Source organism: Dromaius novaehollandiae, chromosome 8 (genome assembly GCF_036370855.1).
Source record: "Dromaius novaehollandiae isolate bDroNov1 chromosome 8, bDroNov1.hap1, whole genome shotgun sequence".
Taxonomy (NCBI): domain Eukaryota; kingdom Metazoa; phylum Chordata; class Aves; order Casuariiformes; family Dromaiidae; genus Dromaius; species Dromaius novaehollandiae.
In genome coordinates, this window is record NC_088105.1 from 33,544,273 (window position 1) to 33,561,293 (window position 17,021).

Genomic DNA, 17,021 nt, shown 5'->3' on the forward strand with positions numbered 1-17,021 from the left:
GACTGAACATAGGGGAGCAGATTGTTTCCTGACCTCTGCAGCGATAAGCCCATACCTCAGCCACGTAATTACCCTGATGGCTGATGTGGCTTGCTTAACTACAAACTAATCTCCCCCACACCCTAAGGGCAGTCATAAAATTCTCCAGTAGAACTGGCGCAACAGCAAAGAGCTGTGGAATTGACTTGAAAGAACGTGTCAGGCTGTCAAAGGAAGGATGTATCGGCAGCAGTATACAGCTGCTGCAGGATTGCCCGAAGGGTTCATAAATTCAGTGCACAGCACAGACTGAGTGGGTGGCTTTGTTTGTTGGCTTTGTTTTCTTTAATTTTCCTAATATGCTGTAAGGAGCTTGGAGTTCTCTTTGCATCACAATGATTCTGCTAACACCCCCTGGATGATGTCTCTCTTTTCCTCCTGGGAAGAAGCAAAAGGGCTCTTGGGGAAACACTACAGGGATCTGATGATCTCCTTTTATTAATGAATTACTTGGGATTTATCAGGATCATTCTAAAGATGTTGCTTCAGAAGATGACTTGTTTGGTCATTATTATTCAAAGTCTGTCTTCCCCATGAGTGTGAGTCCTCCAGACAACACTACAAAATTTGCTGGATTATGGCCCTCAATTTTTAGAGAATTAACCAATGTTAAATACAACTAAAATTTAAGCCTTAGATTGGAACACAAATATGCAGCAGATCCTCTTGCCTTCCTCAATCTGTAAGACAAGAGGGTCACAACCCAGAAATGTGGCTTGATGGCGAGGGAAAGAAAAAAAAAACCACATATGCGCATGCACAAACACAAGTAGAAGGATCCTGAGTACATGAATCAGAACTAAGCAGGCATGTTCTTTGGCAGAATTAACTCGGGCATCTTTGTGTTGTTTCCTACTATATTTATCAACTAACAAAACATCAGCCTTTTCACTGTGGCCCCGAATGGGAGTTTCAGCTGTATGCCAACAGCTTGCACAGCACTAGCAAAGAGGAAGAAAACAACAACAAATCACTTCATTCCTCAGTTTTCTGTTCCAAGCTAAGTGTCTTGCAGGAAGAAAGAATATGGGTTACTACCATATTGCTGCTCCACCCAGGATCAGACTGAGCTCACCGAGGGGTGGAAGACTGTTCTCTTCCCCTCGAACTGGGCACTGGGCACGTGGAGGTCAGAGACGCTTCCAGGACCACCAAAGAGACTGCACCACAAGTGCAAAGGAAATGCCTGCACCAGAGAAAAGATTCCCAGCAGAGCTTTAGAAATGGTATGGGGGGGGGAGGGGGGAGGGGAACCTCTCTTATGGACCCAGAGGGCACTGGGCAGACTTTTTTCTATTTGGGAGACCACTAAAAGTTGCTGGACTGCAAGAAATAGCCAAAGACAATGATGCTTCCCCTTTCAAGCCTTTTGCCAAATCATCTCACCAGGAACTCTGAGCTCTCTCAATATCCAAAGTTACCTTTTCAACGTTCAGCAGCAGTGCCTCTCTCTGAGGACCAGGAATCTGTGGGCATCTCAGTGTGCTTCGTTTAACAAAGGTGGGCAGCAGAAATGGAAGGATGGGCTAGTTTTATCTAGTGCCTCCCTCTGGGGCTTGTCATATCGTGCAATTTTGCATATTCAGTAAGCACAAACAAGCAGCCAGACTATGCTCTTTGAATCTTACAGCATTAACTGTAGTAGCAGTAAGAGGTACTGAAAGTCTTAAGATGGGTGGATCAACCAAAGCAAAATATGCGCTATAAACCAAGAGGGCAAAAGGTAGATTTCTCTGGAAGGAGACAGAATACATTTACATAGGAAAATCTAATATACAATGAAAAAGAAAAAAGGCATTGCATAAATAATGCCAGGAAAGAAATGAAAAATATGTATTTTTAAACACATCCTAAAAATGGTTTCCAACATCTGCAGAGGCATTGCTCAGTCAAGCAGAGACCCAGGAGCAATAGTATGAACTAATGGTTCATACTACAACTAATAGTATGAACCAAGCAGGCACACAAAGCTGTGTGATACAGAGACCTGAGGCACACTGCAGAAGGTCAGTCATTCAAAATGATCCTTTCCAGTTTTCTTCAGCCACAGTATGCTGTAAGAGTATATTGGAAATGGAGCATCTCCATTTCCTTCCCTTGATCTTTAATAACAGCCACTTGCTATTGGCCACTATCACAAGTGGTCTACTAGGCAAGTCAAACTCTTGGTCCAACATACCATGCCTAAACTTGTACGCACTGTTTCACATGTTTATCCCTTAGGGGATCCTTAGTTGCAAGCAGAACACATGCACACATGGAAAGCAGCAAAGAGCACACAGGGAAGAAGGTGCCCTCATTTGCCCTTTGGTACCCAAACACTCTGGGCCTCTCTTAAGAGGATACAACACATGTGGGATTCAGAATGACCTGGGAATCTGAACCGACAAGAAATCACGGAGAAGCCCACATTACATGTTCAAGTACTCTAGCTCAGAAGTTTAGCCCACTTAACTGATAAGAGAAGCCAGCACATATACCAGGTCATTCACCCCTCAGAAGTGAACCCCAGGTGCTATCCTCTACTAGAGCTGGTACTTTACCACTCATGTATGAAAATGCTCCATGCCTGTCTTCCCCAGCTCCTCAAAATGGCAGCTGACAGCCTGCCCCTATAAGAAACCTGTACAATTATTTGCCCTCATTCCCCCTATGGGGACAAGCAAAGTAGTCGCTTTCTGTTACTGTTGATATGTGAAAACTTGCACTGAGCCAGCTATAATAGCACCTTTTGACTGCTTCATTGATTTCCACTTTACTAGGTTTGCAGTTTATACTGCTTCACTTTTATAGGATTTTTCTATCCTTCCATTCAAATCAACTAAATGGGTGTGAGGCAGCCCAGCTCACCTGTTCCCACTCAAAGTCACTTGTAAGCCTCCTGGAGTATAGTGGGGCACAGCAAAGCCCATGCACATTATGCAATGCTGGTGTCACCTGTTAAAGTAGCACTTCTAAAACAGACAACCATCATATGCCAAAACCTGAGAAAATGAGTCCTGTTAATTCAATAAAGAGCTACTTTGCTCTCCTCTGCAACTGCCTGCTGGTCATGAGAAAGGTGACCTCAGCTGTCAGTTGTCTTGTTCTACCCTAGAGATAGCCACCTTCTCCCTGAAGCTAGTGTGAGCTCTCTGCCTGCTCTGGATTTGCACCTCAAAAAGACATCCAAAGCACCACATGAGCAAAACCAACAGCACTTGAGAGAAAAGTAGCTCTGTTTCCATTTCCCCTGGATACAAGTTGGTGGTGGAAGCTGAGCGGCTCTGATCATCCTCAAAGAACAGTCAAAACTGAAATGAAACATAGAAGTCCGTTTGCACAGCAAAGTCAGAGACTTCAGTCTTGGAAGACAGTGAAAGCAGGGACTATATGCAACACCTGGACTGCTCTGGGTGACTCATGAGCTGACCAGACTGGATAAGAAAGAGGAGGAATGATTCATTAAACAAAAACATAATCCTCTGGGAAGATTCGATAGCCAAGAAAATGCTGGCTGCATCTGAATTTTCTCCCCTTGAATTTGAGATGAAAGTTGTATATCTGGAAGTTGCTTCTAGTGCTGCTGGAGGGGACTTGCTGGGTAGCTACTTCTACTGGGTTCCAGCACAGGAAAGCTTTTTTCTTTTCTCAAAAAAAATCCCCCAAAACAAAAAGCACCTAAAAAAACCCCACTGTCTCTACATGAGCAAGAAAAAAAACAAAAAACAAAAAACCATTTCAACTGCTCAGCTCTGCCCCTCACAAGTGGAGGTGGGCCTGTTTTTTATTTATAAGGTAGGCATCCCAGCAAGAATTAGCTCCACAGAAATAAATTAGGGACACCCCCTGTCAGTAAAAATGTGCTCTGGGCTGCTAAGCAGCAGAATATCTTGTAAGCCCCCACCTCCCATCCAGAGAAAATCTTGCTGTGAAAATGGAGCTGCATTAGAGATCCTAAAGGTGATGGTAATTAGCACTGAAGAGGGAATATTGAGTGAGCAAACAGTTCTCATGTGAGTATGGCAGCCACAAGCAACTGACATCTCTGCTTGTAAACAGGTAAAATTCTCCAGGAGGGTATAAAGTACATGTTTCCATCTAAAGAGCACAGGAGAGGAAGTTAGCAAGATATAACTTTCAGGGATCCTCTAAGCATGGAGTGGGGCTGTTGCTGTTTTAGAAGAGAAGGAGAAGAAAAAAAGAAATTCTGTTTGGAGACAGCCTTATTGCAGAATCTACTCTGAAGCATATTAACCTAAGCAGGAATAAGGTGCTCTTGTTCCAAAATAAGAATTGCTCAAGAAATAATCTACTGCACTCTACATTCACAGCCTGCCTCAAATGCAAATGAACTCTCAAGTGCAGGCAAGCCCTCAGACAGACACTCTCTCCAAGCACTTTGCAGCAATGGGTTTAGACTCTGGCAGCACTGTGACCACATAAGCTAATGTCAAGGTGCTATTTCCCTCATATCCTTGGCCATTAGGAACATTGCCATGAGGAGGAAAAAATCAGAGTTCACATATCACCATGAGCCAAGACTGTGTAACTTCTACCTTGAATAGTCAGATTGAATTTTAACATCTTTACCACAAGAAGACATCTAACTTTAATGAACAGCCCCTTTTGTTGCATAAAAGATACAGACCTCAGAAGGGAGGGCAAAGGAAAGCATGTTACTGGACACATCAGGTCCCAAGATCCCAGACTGACACACTTCCTGACTGACAGTCACTTCCCTGATGCTGTCCCCAAGGCAGGGCAGGCAACTTGCCTGCAGTGAGCTAGTGGCATCACAGTTCCGACCCAGGAAAATACAGAGTAAAAGACAGACCCAACTTAGAAGACATCATACTTGGGAGAAGGCTGGCTCATGGCATTTTGCAGCTCCACTCTTGATTCTGCCACAGACTCCCTCATTTGATGGACAATGGTTAAAGGTCAGATGAGTCCGAATGGCTTGTTCTGGGCCAGGGAATTAGCATCCTCCCATTCTCACACTGCTGTCATGACACCAGGCACTTGTAAGGGGATTGGCACAATGGAGATTAGTGCCCTAAAAAAGCTATCAAAGCAACAGAGGTTTAATAATCACAAGGACTCCAATTTCTCATTGATCCTAGAAGTGGCTCCTTTTGGGCAGGTGGAAGCCATGGAAAATGAGAACTTGCCCTGCTGTTGTTGCTTGTACTACATCTGGTCTTCAATCAGCCAAAGACCTAGTTTATGTTTGACAAAGTCAGTGTCCAGCTTTGTAATAATTTGCCTACAGGCTGTACCACTGCCCAGAAATTTTTGAAGTGGAAGCTTTTTGTCATAAGAAGTCCCACAGACTTTTTCTCCCCTCCCTTTTTAACTCTGAGCACTGAAATAGATATTGCTCTTTGATTGTCATCTCCTTTTTTCAGCCTCTCATCTTTCATCCCTCAGTGGTATAGTGACAAAAAAGGTGGGGAGGAAGAGAAGAAGAAAAAAAGAGGAAGGGAAAATGAGCAAAGAATAAAAGTGGGTTTGTAAAATATTTCAAGTAAATAAAACATTCTCTTTGAAAAACTGTGGCATTTAAAAAAAATTACAAAACAATCTTTTTTTTTTAACCATCTCTAATGATCTTCTACAGTTAGCAGCAGCAGAGACTAAAACTGTAACCGCCAAATCAGAGCGTGGACATCAGCAATGCATCATAATTTGCTAGAGAAGTAATATGTTACCTGACCCTTGAACTGGGCACTCCAGGGCATGTCTTGAAAATGTCACTTAAGGGCCATATTTGTCACTCTACAGAATAAACCTTCCTGGGGAGGGTGACTTTTGAAAGGAGCCATGCCATCGTTTAACACTGTCCCAGATCTACGCTCTACTTCCTGTCTACAAGGTATTTAATAAAAGCTTGCTCAAGCATTAGGGTCAAAGCAAATAAATTTGTGCCTACATTTCTTGCTAGCTAAAAGCAAGCAGGACTGGTAAAGCATTTGTGTTCCCTTTTGGCAGTGGCACGTGCCCTGTTACCTCTCCTCTCAGTCCTCTGAGTCGGAAGAAGCAGGACTGTACCGAAAGAGCAAAGAAAGCCTCTGAAGGGCCATTCTTCACAGCTGAAGTTTACTTTCATCACAAGTCTCCTCTTCTTGCCCTCCAAATGAGTTTTAGGCCCTTCCCTCTGTCAGATGCAGAAGTCAAGGAGCCATGCCTTCTATAAACTTGTACACAATACCTTGCATCAGGCAGACACAGAGCACGTGAGCAATCTGTGCAGGGATAGTGGAAAAATTTCACCCAGGTGCCCTTGTGTCAAAGAAAAGTTTCCAGAAGCCAAGTCCTAGTCACACATGAATGCTGGCTCCCGAGAGCAGCAGCTATAGCAATGCAATAGGAGCAGGAAGGCAAGTGCAGGGCACCTCAGAGACAAAAGAACTGAAAACAAAATGAAAACAAAAAAAATCAATTCAGCTGAACCGAGCCAGGGCAGGCAAAGAACAAAGGGTCAGAAGACAAAGCCGTAAACAATAGACCAGCAAGATTAATATCGGTTGTGAGGAAGAGCTGGGACACTATTGAAGGAGAATGGAAAAGGCTTAAAGAAAAGTATAAAAACTAGAAGAGGTTCCTAATTGTGAAACCTGACACACCACCACAACACCTGCAGCTTGATCAGTACGAATCTCACACACTGCTGCGCTTGCAGAAAGGGCTTCCACTCACCCCGCGGATTCCTCAGAATCAGCGATGGTCACATACTAGGATCCGTCCCTTTTTCATTAACAACAGAGCCATGCAAATGGGATCTAAGGTCAACCCCCAACTTCCTGTGACCTTTACAGCTCTGGTCTTATTTTTGTATATTCATGCCCTAGTCCAGCTCCAACAGGGGCAGGACTTCAAGACTTCCATCTGGGATTCCCCTCCTAGCAGCAGGCACTCGGGCAGTGTTTGACCCATACATGCAAAGTCCACTCCCTTGGAGAAACCTGTTCTTGGCCAGGTGGACTGCTGCACAGCCACAGACTCAGCTGGCAATGCCATGAGCACTGCATCTAGCCAGCACTTCCACTCGGCCTGCTCTCCCAGTCAGGCCCAGAGAAGCTGTGTTGCACGGGCGTAATACATCCACCACTCCTTGAACATGCAGGACTTACTGCCCATGCACATAAAGAGCAACGTGCACAGAAAACAGTCCTCATCTACGAGGACTATCGATAACTGGGAAGACCTGCATAAACAAAATCTACCTGGATTACAGTTTCTGGGCGGGGTGGGGGGGAACAGGCCATGCTCGGGAAAGTCAAGTGGCCCTAAGTTCAGCTCTTTCCCATCCTCAAACACCAGTGAAGTGTCAGTGTGCTGTTACAAAGATGATGTGCTGTGCCTTAGTGGCAGACCGGTTAGGGCTGGAAGGAAATGATCTTTAAGCTAATGTTATTCAAAAGTATGAGCAGTCAAGAAACACTGCAAAACCAGTATGTTTTATAGATTAATTGGGCAATCCCGCCCAGAGACAGAACAAATTTGCCTTATGTTGAATAGTGAAGCTTTTTTTCAATTCTTTCTTGAAGACCAAGGGCTCCTTTAGTTCTCCGACTATTGTAAAGGGGATTAGTTAAGCAGAGGTAGTCAAAGGCCTGCCCTGGGCAAAGGGAAAACTGAATCAAATAAAGCTACTTGACATTTCTTAGCTGTGTAGGCAAAGCTGACCTTGTCCCACGGATGAGGAGTTCGAACTGATCCATCCCTCCTACTGAAGGCACGAGGCTGGCGCGCAGGGCTAGGCTTGGCGGGAGAGATCTGGTGAGTTTGATCTTCCAGTCCTCAGTAGCAGGAGGAATGGAAGAAGTGTGACAGCAACTTCTGCTGTTGGTAGGAAAAGGTCTCTCAGCTCTCTTCCCCTTAACCACACAACAGCCTTCTGCCCAGACTCCCCAACTCCTCCCTCTGGGGCAGCCTGGCTTTCTGGGGCTGTACTACACATTAAATAGTCACAAATGCTGTGGATTATTTCTTCCCTTAGCAGACCACGGCTGTCAGCAACTGCTCAGGCCTACCACTCGCCTGGCATTATCACTCCTCCTTTTCTGTGCAGGACTTCCTTAGCATATTCAGAAAGCGTACCCAGTAAGAGAGAAACACATTACTATATAGCTAGAGAGATTTAACCTCATTAAAAATTACCTCAAGCTCAGGAAACCAGCTCTGTAGTTTCTCATACCTGCCTGACACCACAGTGATATGACTGAAAATGTGTGATGTCTTGCAACAGCTTGTGTCACTTTGGGTAGAAGAAATTCTTCTAATGGTCTATTTACATCAACATAATTTTAAGAGGAGCTTTTATTTCCATTACTCCAATATGGATGTTTTATATTCTCAGAACAACCTCTCTCTCTCTCATGGGATACTTCACACTGAAATCCCATCCAGGAGATTTACAAGGGACAGACAATACTGTTTTTCATTCTCCTTTAGAAATCAAGGAGAGTGTGTTTCCCTTTGTATTAAAGCTTAGGAGCTGTGCACTTAAAAAGAAAAAAAAAATCTTAGCAAGAAGGATGAATGCAGTCTAACAACTTTAAGAAAACCCTGCAGCTCATTTTATGGTTGGGCTGTTGAATTCTTTGTCTGCTTCTCATCATTTGGTTTCTTGAACCCCTATACAAGAAACTATAAACTGCAGCTTCTGTTCACCATGTTCCTGCTCCGCCTGCAAGTGCTAAGTTGTGGCTAAACGAACAGAAGGACAGTGTTCCCATCCTCTCCTGCCCCACAGTATTTTATCTTGTGCATGCAGAACCATTCATTTTACATAAAGATTTAGCTCCTTGCTTTGAACACGAGCAGCCACCTCTGGGTGGAACACACAAACCGCGCAAGGGCAGATGCCTTTTCCTATGGGCTGCAGCTGCAAGGGGAGGTGTGCAAAGGGTACAGTAAATATTCAAAGGGAAGAGAAACTGGTCACTTTTGTACCTTTGGGGTGCCAAGGGAGTATAAAGTTTCCTGAAAGTAGAACTTTGGTTTAGCTCAGTTCTCTTCGGTATTAGGAGAACTAAGGCCCACAAACACACACTGGCAATGCCCCCACAAAGGGCATGTCTACACCAGAGAGGACATGCAGACCTGCTGCATGGCCAAGTCAGAGCACCCTCTTGCATCCAAAGCCAAATCAGAAGCTAAGCCTTGATATACATGGAAGTGTTTCCTTCTTCCACTCTAAAAGTAGCCAGGAGAGTACAAGGGTTTGCTTCCAATCTCTTCCATTTGGTAGGAAAGACAGAACTAAGATCTTACAGTAGTATATATAAGACAAACTTGTGTGAATAAAATCCACACTATGTGGAATCCTATTTTGTTTCCTCCTGTGGTAGGAAATACACCTGTGCACTAAAGATTTGGCTTGCTAGAAGGAAGAACACAACAGATGAAGTAGCTAGAAACAAGGTGACAACAGATGCAATCCGTGCATTTATTCAAATGCAAATTCAGTCTGATGTGAAGTCCAGCAGAGAACACCGGGGGGGGGGGAGGTTCTGAGGGTCCCCCATCATGACAACGGGCAATTTCTAGACTTGGTGTTTTCTGCAGTACAGCGTTTGTTACAGAAGCATCCTACACCAATGCCTGCAGAACTCTGTTTCATTTCTTTAGGAGAAATTCTTCCCCTGGAAACAGCTAAGTAAGGTCATCACCTCTGCTACTTCAGAAGGGTCTTTTTCACATGTAAAGGCTTCATTAGCTGCATTTGCTCTTGTCCTAATGCTCAAAGATCTATGTTTAGTGAAGGAAGCAGCAAAGCAGCTTTTAACCCAGACAGTGTTTATTCCTCCTTTTCTTCATAATAAAATAAAGGCTGCAATTCCTTTGCAGGAGGAGCAACAAGTTTGAAAATGACTTCCCTCACACATACCTTTTCCATGGGGGGGGGGGGGGGGTTGGGGAGATCCCATCTGGTTGTAGCAACTTCCCTCTATTACTAATTCCTTCAGGGATCCTACAGGGCCGATTTGAAGGCACTGTCTCTATGAAGTGAACCAGAGAACTGCCACCACTTTCAAGAGGCCACCTTCAAATCTCTCTGGGAGTAAAATCTTTCATAGCACTTGGAGGGAGAAAGAGAGCACCTTAAGTCATGTGAAGAGCAAGTTCAACTATCCACTTGCCCAGTGAGTGACTGTACAACAGCAGTGCTCATGAGACAGCTGGCAGGAGACTTGTCTTTGTGCAGTAGAGCCTGGCCACTTCCACCTCATTCTTTAAATTTATCATCAAAATTTGCACCAAAACTTTTAGATTTTTTTCTGCCCTCTGTTGGCAAGAAGGTGTGGGTTAACACGGATCAAGAACGTTAACAGAAAACCAAAAGACATTGCTCTGTGTAGCTTGGTTTTTCATTTCATATAATTTGATTTAAGGTGAAGCAAGAGGGGGCATTCATTTAAACAGCTGTAATGAAAAGAGATTGATTGAAAAATCATTTTTGCTCCAATTCTTATGGATAAGAGTCCCAGGTGCCTGTTTTCCTTATATTTTCTTCTTAATGGCTGTTCCCTATTCAGCCCATAAGCTTCAAGGTCAGCTTCAGGTCAAATTGCACTTAGCACAAGATGCTCAGCATCTGCAAACACAGCTGTAGGATCCTTCTCCCTCTCTCTTGCACTGGCTCTTCCGTTCTGGGCTCCCAGCCTGGCAGACTATATTAAAGCAAAATGCTTAGGGTACATAATTGTATTTTTGGATTTAGATGGTGTGGTAGATGTCACACGGGCAACGGTGCTACAAAAAAGACAAATAGCGATAGCCTATTAACGCAACATGCGAAGTCTGTGAGAAAACTACATGTATAAGTACATCTAGACATGCTATAGTTTGCAATTGCTGACTGCTGGGAAAAGCCAAAGCATGCAGGAGAAAGGTAAACATGCTGGTCACCAGATGTCTTCCACAACCCTTCATTGTGCATGAATAATGAGGGGCATTTGCCATGTTCCACAAAGCAAAATAATGCAAAGTACAACCAAAAAACAATCCCCCTCCCAAAAAAACAACAAAACAAAAAACAAAAAAGAACAAAACCACCACTAGTAGCCAAAGACAGGCACGTAAGACTAAAAATACTGGAAAATACTTACTCTTATTGCCAGAACTTGGCAATAAGATGAAATCCAAGCCTTGGAAAAGTTAGCTAAACATCAGTTTTTAGAGGGTAAGAACTTGCAGGTGGATTTTATTTTACACATACGCACACATACATATATACCTACATGTTATCTAACATCTGACCCTATTTGTAAGAGTTAATAAGTTATTTGCCTTAATAACACAATGTGGAAGAAAGAGAGAAAATAGCACACATTTTCTTAAATAAAAATACTGTTTTTAAGTGAGGAAAAATGTCTAAAAAGAGAAAAATCCAAAACCGCAACTTCAGAAAGACCACTTAGAAATGTGTAATTCTTGTTTAAACAGTTCATGAGAAATGAATTTGCATTGTAAAATGAACTCTCATTGGTTTATGTTACATTAAAAAGTCCTCCAGGAGCAGCAGTGACTCTAGTCACTGCTAGAAAATGGTCTATAAGAGCAAACCAAAAACAATAGAGTCACCTTCATTCTAGACCCTACACTTATCATGCCCAAACACAAAACAAGCATCAGTGCTAATGATGACCATCAAGCCCAAGGAGTAGAGCACCATGATACCTTCGGATGTAAAGGATACTCACGCGAATATACACCCCGGTGTGAATATACTCCCTGGTGACTAACTCTCCATCTCTGACCCTGAACTTCACAACAAGCAGTTAAGAACTAGCAAAAAAAACCATCCTAAAAAGGCTAACCTGAAGCGTGGTAATAACACTTAAAAGTCCAAAACAGAAACAAAAGGTTCTTCATCCATCTTTCTATGAAGAGGCCCTTTGGGGTTTTGTCTGCCTTTTAAGGAAGGCAGCTACAGCTCAGCAGCTGCACCACATGTGAAATATTATAGCACTTGTTTTTAACTGCTGGATAAGATACCTAATGAGTCTAGTGAGGTCTGGCTGCACTGTTGCTAGCACTTCACAGCTCTAAAGAGACAGAGGTGTGCATCGAAGCCTACAATACTTGCACATCTGCAAGAATAAGAAGTATTTATATCCAAAACTCAGTTTTAAGTGGGTTCTTTATAGTGGAATATGAACAAGGATGAGACAGAAACAATACAACTCCAAGTGAGGAATGGCCCTTGTGCGTTTCTGGGAAAAGACCATAAAGATTCTTGATTAGATCTCACCTGTGGTAAGATAGAGAATGAATGGTCAGGACCAAGTATATACTGGTGGATCAAGGCTAGCTAACTTTCTTCTCAGAGTATCTTGCCTAATCAAAATGGAAGATACAATAGAGGGCCTGTGTCAAGCCACCAGATGTTCGTGCTAGTTATATAGCTATATGTAGCTATAAATCCTCAGCAGAAAGCAGGTCAAAGAGGGCAGGAAGAGACTTGGCTAGTCCAAAGACAGCTAAAAAGAAGAGTAAGGAGCTAGGCATGAGGGTAGAGCCTTAAAACAGAAGACAGACCCTGGACTGAATGAAATCCAAAATCCATTGAAGAATAGAAAAACAAAAAAGAAAGCTCATAACTCATGATTGATTCCTCGACTGGCCAGTTCTCCCAGCCTAGGCAGTCACAGTTCTGCTCTTCCATATACGAGATGCTGCATACACCTGGGGAATCTCTGGGATTAGCTTCCATATCTTAAGACTTCAGGTGGTGAGCATAATCACTGCAAACAATCCAGAAGAAATTGCTTGACCACACACACACTTTACAAAATCCTGACATGTTTCATACTCATTGAACTTCCATTTGGATATGAAATCTGCAACATCCAACTCTGCCCAAATGCTTCCCAAGACTCCCAAAATACAATTCCGTATTGTGCCCTCACTTTACTGCCAAAGTGATCTTTTTCATCCCTCCTTTCAACCTTCCCTCACGAAAGTTTCCAAAGATGGAGCAAGCACCCAATTTCACATTTGGCAATGCTAGAAACAACACAGCAATGGCCTTGAAACATGTGCCATTTCTACATGTCTTGACACTAATTATACACACAAGGCAGCTTCATCTGCGCTGGGTAGATGGCCCAGTGCACAGCAGAGTTCTGTGCCTTCGGATCTGTGCATTTCCAGACAAGTCAAGCGTGCATTACAACTGCAGTCACAGCAAGTTTCTGATGTGCTTCTCCAAGACTGAGCCCTCCTTTTTCTTTTTTCTGATTTTTCCCCTCTCTTTTTGTTTTAAGTCTTTTTACGAAACACAAAGTTTCTCAGAGACGATCAGAGCATGACTTTCATTCACTCCTTTTGTCAGGCTAAATATGCCACCCACTTTTTCACATTTCCTTTTTTTCGTCTCTTTTGAATAAACCCTCCCTTATCCAAAAAAAAAAAAAAAAAAGGAAAAAAAAGTCATTTACAAAGTACCACCTCAGCAGCATACCTCAGCGCTCATTTCACAGGGCTATGCCAGCAGCCACGAACAGGATCAAAGCATCCAATTAAAAATCCATATTCATTAACAAACACCATGTGTACTATAATGCCCTGCATTGACTAAGCCACCATAGGAGATGGGAAACTCGCTGAGTTTTCCTGCTCGCAGTCTGAGATGTTGTTTTATTAAAGCAAGGGTTTTTACCTTCCTTACGACATGGGCCTGCAAGGAGATGCTCATGGTCCATAAGCCCCTGGGGCTCCGATGGCCAGAGTGACAGCTGCTGACCTTTTGCTTCAGGGAGATGCCAGGCGCAAGACCTTGCCAGGACAAGACGCACAGAGAAGGCCATGAAGCTCTGCCAGCCTTTCCCCACCGAGGCCTTTAGCTACCAACAGGACCAGTCACAAATCAATCTGTGGCATTACAAGCAGCCAGTGTAATAAGCCCTGCATAAGCTGTGATTGATGCAACTCATTGGCTAGGCAGGGCCAGATCCAAGCTGATGTAGTAAATTAGCACATTCCCTTGGCTTCAGGGAAGTTATGTTGATTTACACCATCAACAATTTACCACCACAGAAAGTCACATACCGTAAGTACAATATTTCAGACCTATACAATGAAGTTATATGAACACATCGCAGGATTATTCATTTATTTGTACCCACAAGCTGGAGATTTACAACTCTTTATAAATATGAGCTGGGCAATTTGCTTTCTATTTTTAGCAGGAATGCTTTGTGCAGAGAACAGCTGTCACACACTGGGATCTGTGTTCCTCAAAGCAGCAGCTTCAGAGAAACAGAGAATTAAACTGGAGAACTAGGGTCACTGCTTCACAGTGAGAAAGATGCTGAAGATAAGTACTTATTTTACTTGTTGTGTACTAAGAGCACCACTTCCAGAGCTTTTCCGGCCTGTTTTCCTAAGGAAAGGAGCCACATGTGGCCACACTGCACGCGTGCATGTTAAGACTGTCAGTTCTTCCTCAATAACTTCAGAGCTCGTTGTCCAATTTCTACAAAATTTAACAAATATTCAGAAGACTCAGAGAAAATATATTTCTACTGCCTTTGTGAAAACACACAGCTGGGTAGAGGGGATAAATTCTGCTAACATCCTCACTGTGGAAAAAGCTGTCGTGCGAACTCAGCCTTCTGCCAGACCCACGAAGTTACGCAAACCCAACAAGCGGATCCATAGGAAACCAGATCTCACCGTATTCGTCATTTCCATTTTGTTACAAAACTGTTAGGTTGAGGCACTCACCTTGGCACACGAAGGAGGACGGAGTTTCCCCAGGATGGACTCGTGCAGTGATGAACACCACTTTCTGTTCAGCACCCGGACGCAGGTTCGCTGCAGCAGAGGGGGGTGGCGGGGGACAGAGGGAGAGAGAGAGATAAAGATCCTTAAACTGGGTCCCATATGTAGGACACAAAGGTCCATTAATATTAAAGCATATCCTTTTATTAAAATTGGTCATACATTATAAATAAGCACAATCTATAATTAAAGGCGGCAGCGTCACTGGGTCCCCGTACCACGCCATACGGCAGACTGCACAAGGGTGGCAAAACTAATGACACGCAGCCAAACCTGCAACAACAAAGTTAGCTCTTTTTAAAAACCAGGATTTACTACAGTGAATTTAACTGCACTGTAATTGCTCTCTCACTCGTGATAAATGTCCCCCTGGGGCGACAGGAAGAACAGCGGGGGTCCACTCACGTCGCACAGCCAATTGCACCCTGCATTACACTTGATACGAGCCTTAAGCAGTGGCACACAAAGGTAAAGCGCTAACAAATGACATTTATTAGTGCGGGCTCTGCTCTGGGGGTTTTGGGGGGTTCTTTTTTCTCTCCTTACTATTTGGGACTGCATCTGCCCTGGCTGAAAGAGATATTCAAAACCAAAAAAGTAGGCAAAACGGATCAGGATTAAAAGTGAGGAGAAGTAACAAATGCATGAAACATGCTAAGGAAATAACTTGCCCTGCTACATTAAAAAGCAAAGATCTCAGTGGTGGAGCATGGAAACTAGGCAACCTTTTCCTGGGAGGGGCTGAAAATGTGCCAGATTCACTTCAGATTACAGATAGGTGGAAGGGAGACTTAGATCCTAACTCTATGCTGAATTTAACATGGGTTAATCCCCCAATATTCAAACCACACTACTTTGGCCTCTTGCCTTAGCTGTAAATCGCTGTAAACTGCATGGGTCAAGCAGGATATTTTTTCTGTTTGTGCAATGACAGTATTTAACAAACAGGAAATAAAAATTATGCCCTTTCAACATGAGTCCTGAGAATTTTAAAGACCATATGAGGTCAGGACCTCAGTTAGACATCTCATCTAGATCTGAACACACACACAGCAGGGATAATACTAAACACAGCAGGACCCAATTGCCAGAAAGAGTTTAAGTCTTTGCTGTGAAATAGAAAGTTTTTATACTGAAAGGAGACTGGAAATGAAATCTAAGCTGTTTTTTTTTTTTTTTCCCTCTAATTAGATACATGCGTTACATACCTACCCAAAGAAAGATTTTTATTTTCAAAGATATTTGGGGTCCCTGAGACTATGCCGAAATTATTTTTTTAATTTCCTGATTCTTAAAAATGCTCAGCACCCCCAATGGCAGATCACACCTAACAGCAGCACAGGAATAATCAATACATTTTTGGTTCTTCTCAGAAGGCAACTGGACAACAGATCTCGGCAGGTCTCCCTTTTTTGTTTTATTATTATTATTTATTTCCTTAGCCTCTTTAAATGTCCTACAGCTGCTCACTCTGCAACTCAGCCATTCATTTGCTCTTTCATAGGCTAGCTGAAGTTCTCTCTGGTGTTTTTGAGCCCCAGAGGCACAGAAATACAAGAAAGAATGTCTCTGACAAACCCAGCAGCTGGTGGGGTCAATTCTGTCTGCAGAAGAAAAGTGGGAGGCAGAAAAAAGGAGCACAACACCATCAGCTAGAAGTTAATGCCCCCCCCCCCCCCATCATTTGCATTAACATTGAGTAATGTGGGAGGAAGAAGATAAATCAGCAAGCCAGGTTTAATGAGCAAAAGGAGAAGCCTGGGATCACTTCTGCAACAGCAGAAGAATTTTCTTCTTTCTTGGAAAAACAGAGCATTATCATTAAAGGGACAGAGGTTCAGCACAAAAGTGATGCTCAGCAACGTGACTGCCACCATTTGGAGTTGGAATAGGTTTGGAAAACTTCTAGAGGGAAGACAAGCTTTTTTATTATGACATTTTTGTTACTTATGCTTTACCCTTCATAACAGTTATTGAAATCATTAGTCAGCTCATCCTCCTCTGGAGTTGGAAAGAGCTTTCCCTATTTAGGGCCCAGTGCAAAGCTGCTCTGAATCACTGGAAGATGCGACAGTGGGTGCAAACTGGGACCATCCTTAGCTGTTTCCTCGGGGGATTGAAGAGCACCAAATTACCACCCTGGGCGCAGTACCAAGCAACTTCACTCTGCCTAGGCCTACAGTCTCAGAAGCATCACTTTCCAC

General features: G+C 43.3%; 1 protein-coding gene across 1 annotated transcript in view; it reads right to left on the reverse strand.

Moving 5' to 3' along the window:
• Positions 1 to 17,021, reverse strand: part of LOC112985226 (AGBL carboxypeptidase 4) — a 588,669-nt gene that overhangs the window by 214,272 nt on the left and 357,376 nt on the right. Inside the window, exon 4 of the mRNA XM_064516411.1 lies at positions 14,761 to 14,850. Within this exon, the coding sequence (XP_064372481.1) occupies positions 14,761 to 14,850 (90 nt within the window). The remainder of the gene's footprint in view (positions 1 to 14,760; positions 14,851 to 17,021) is intronic.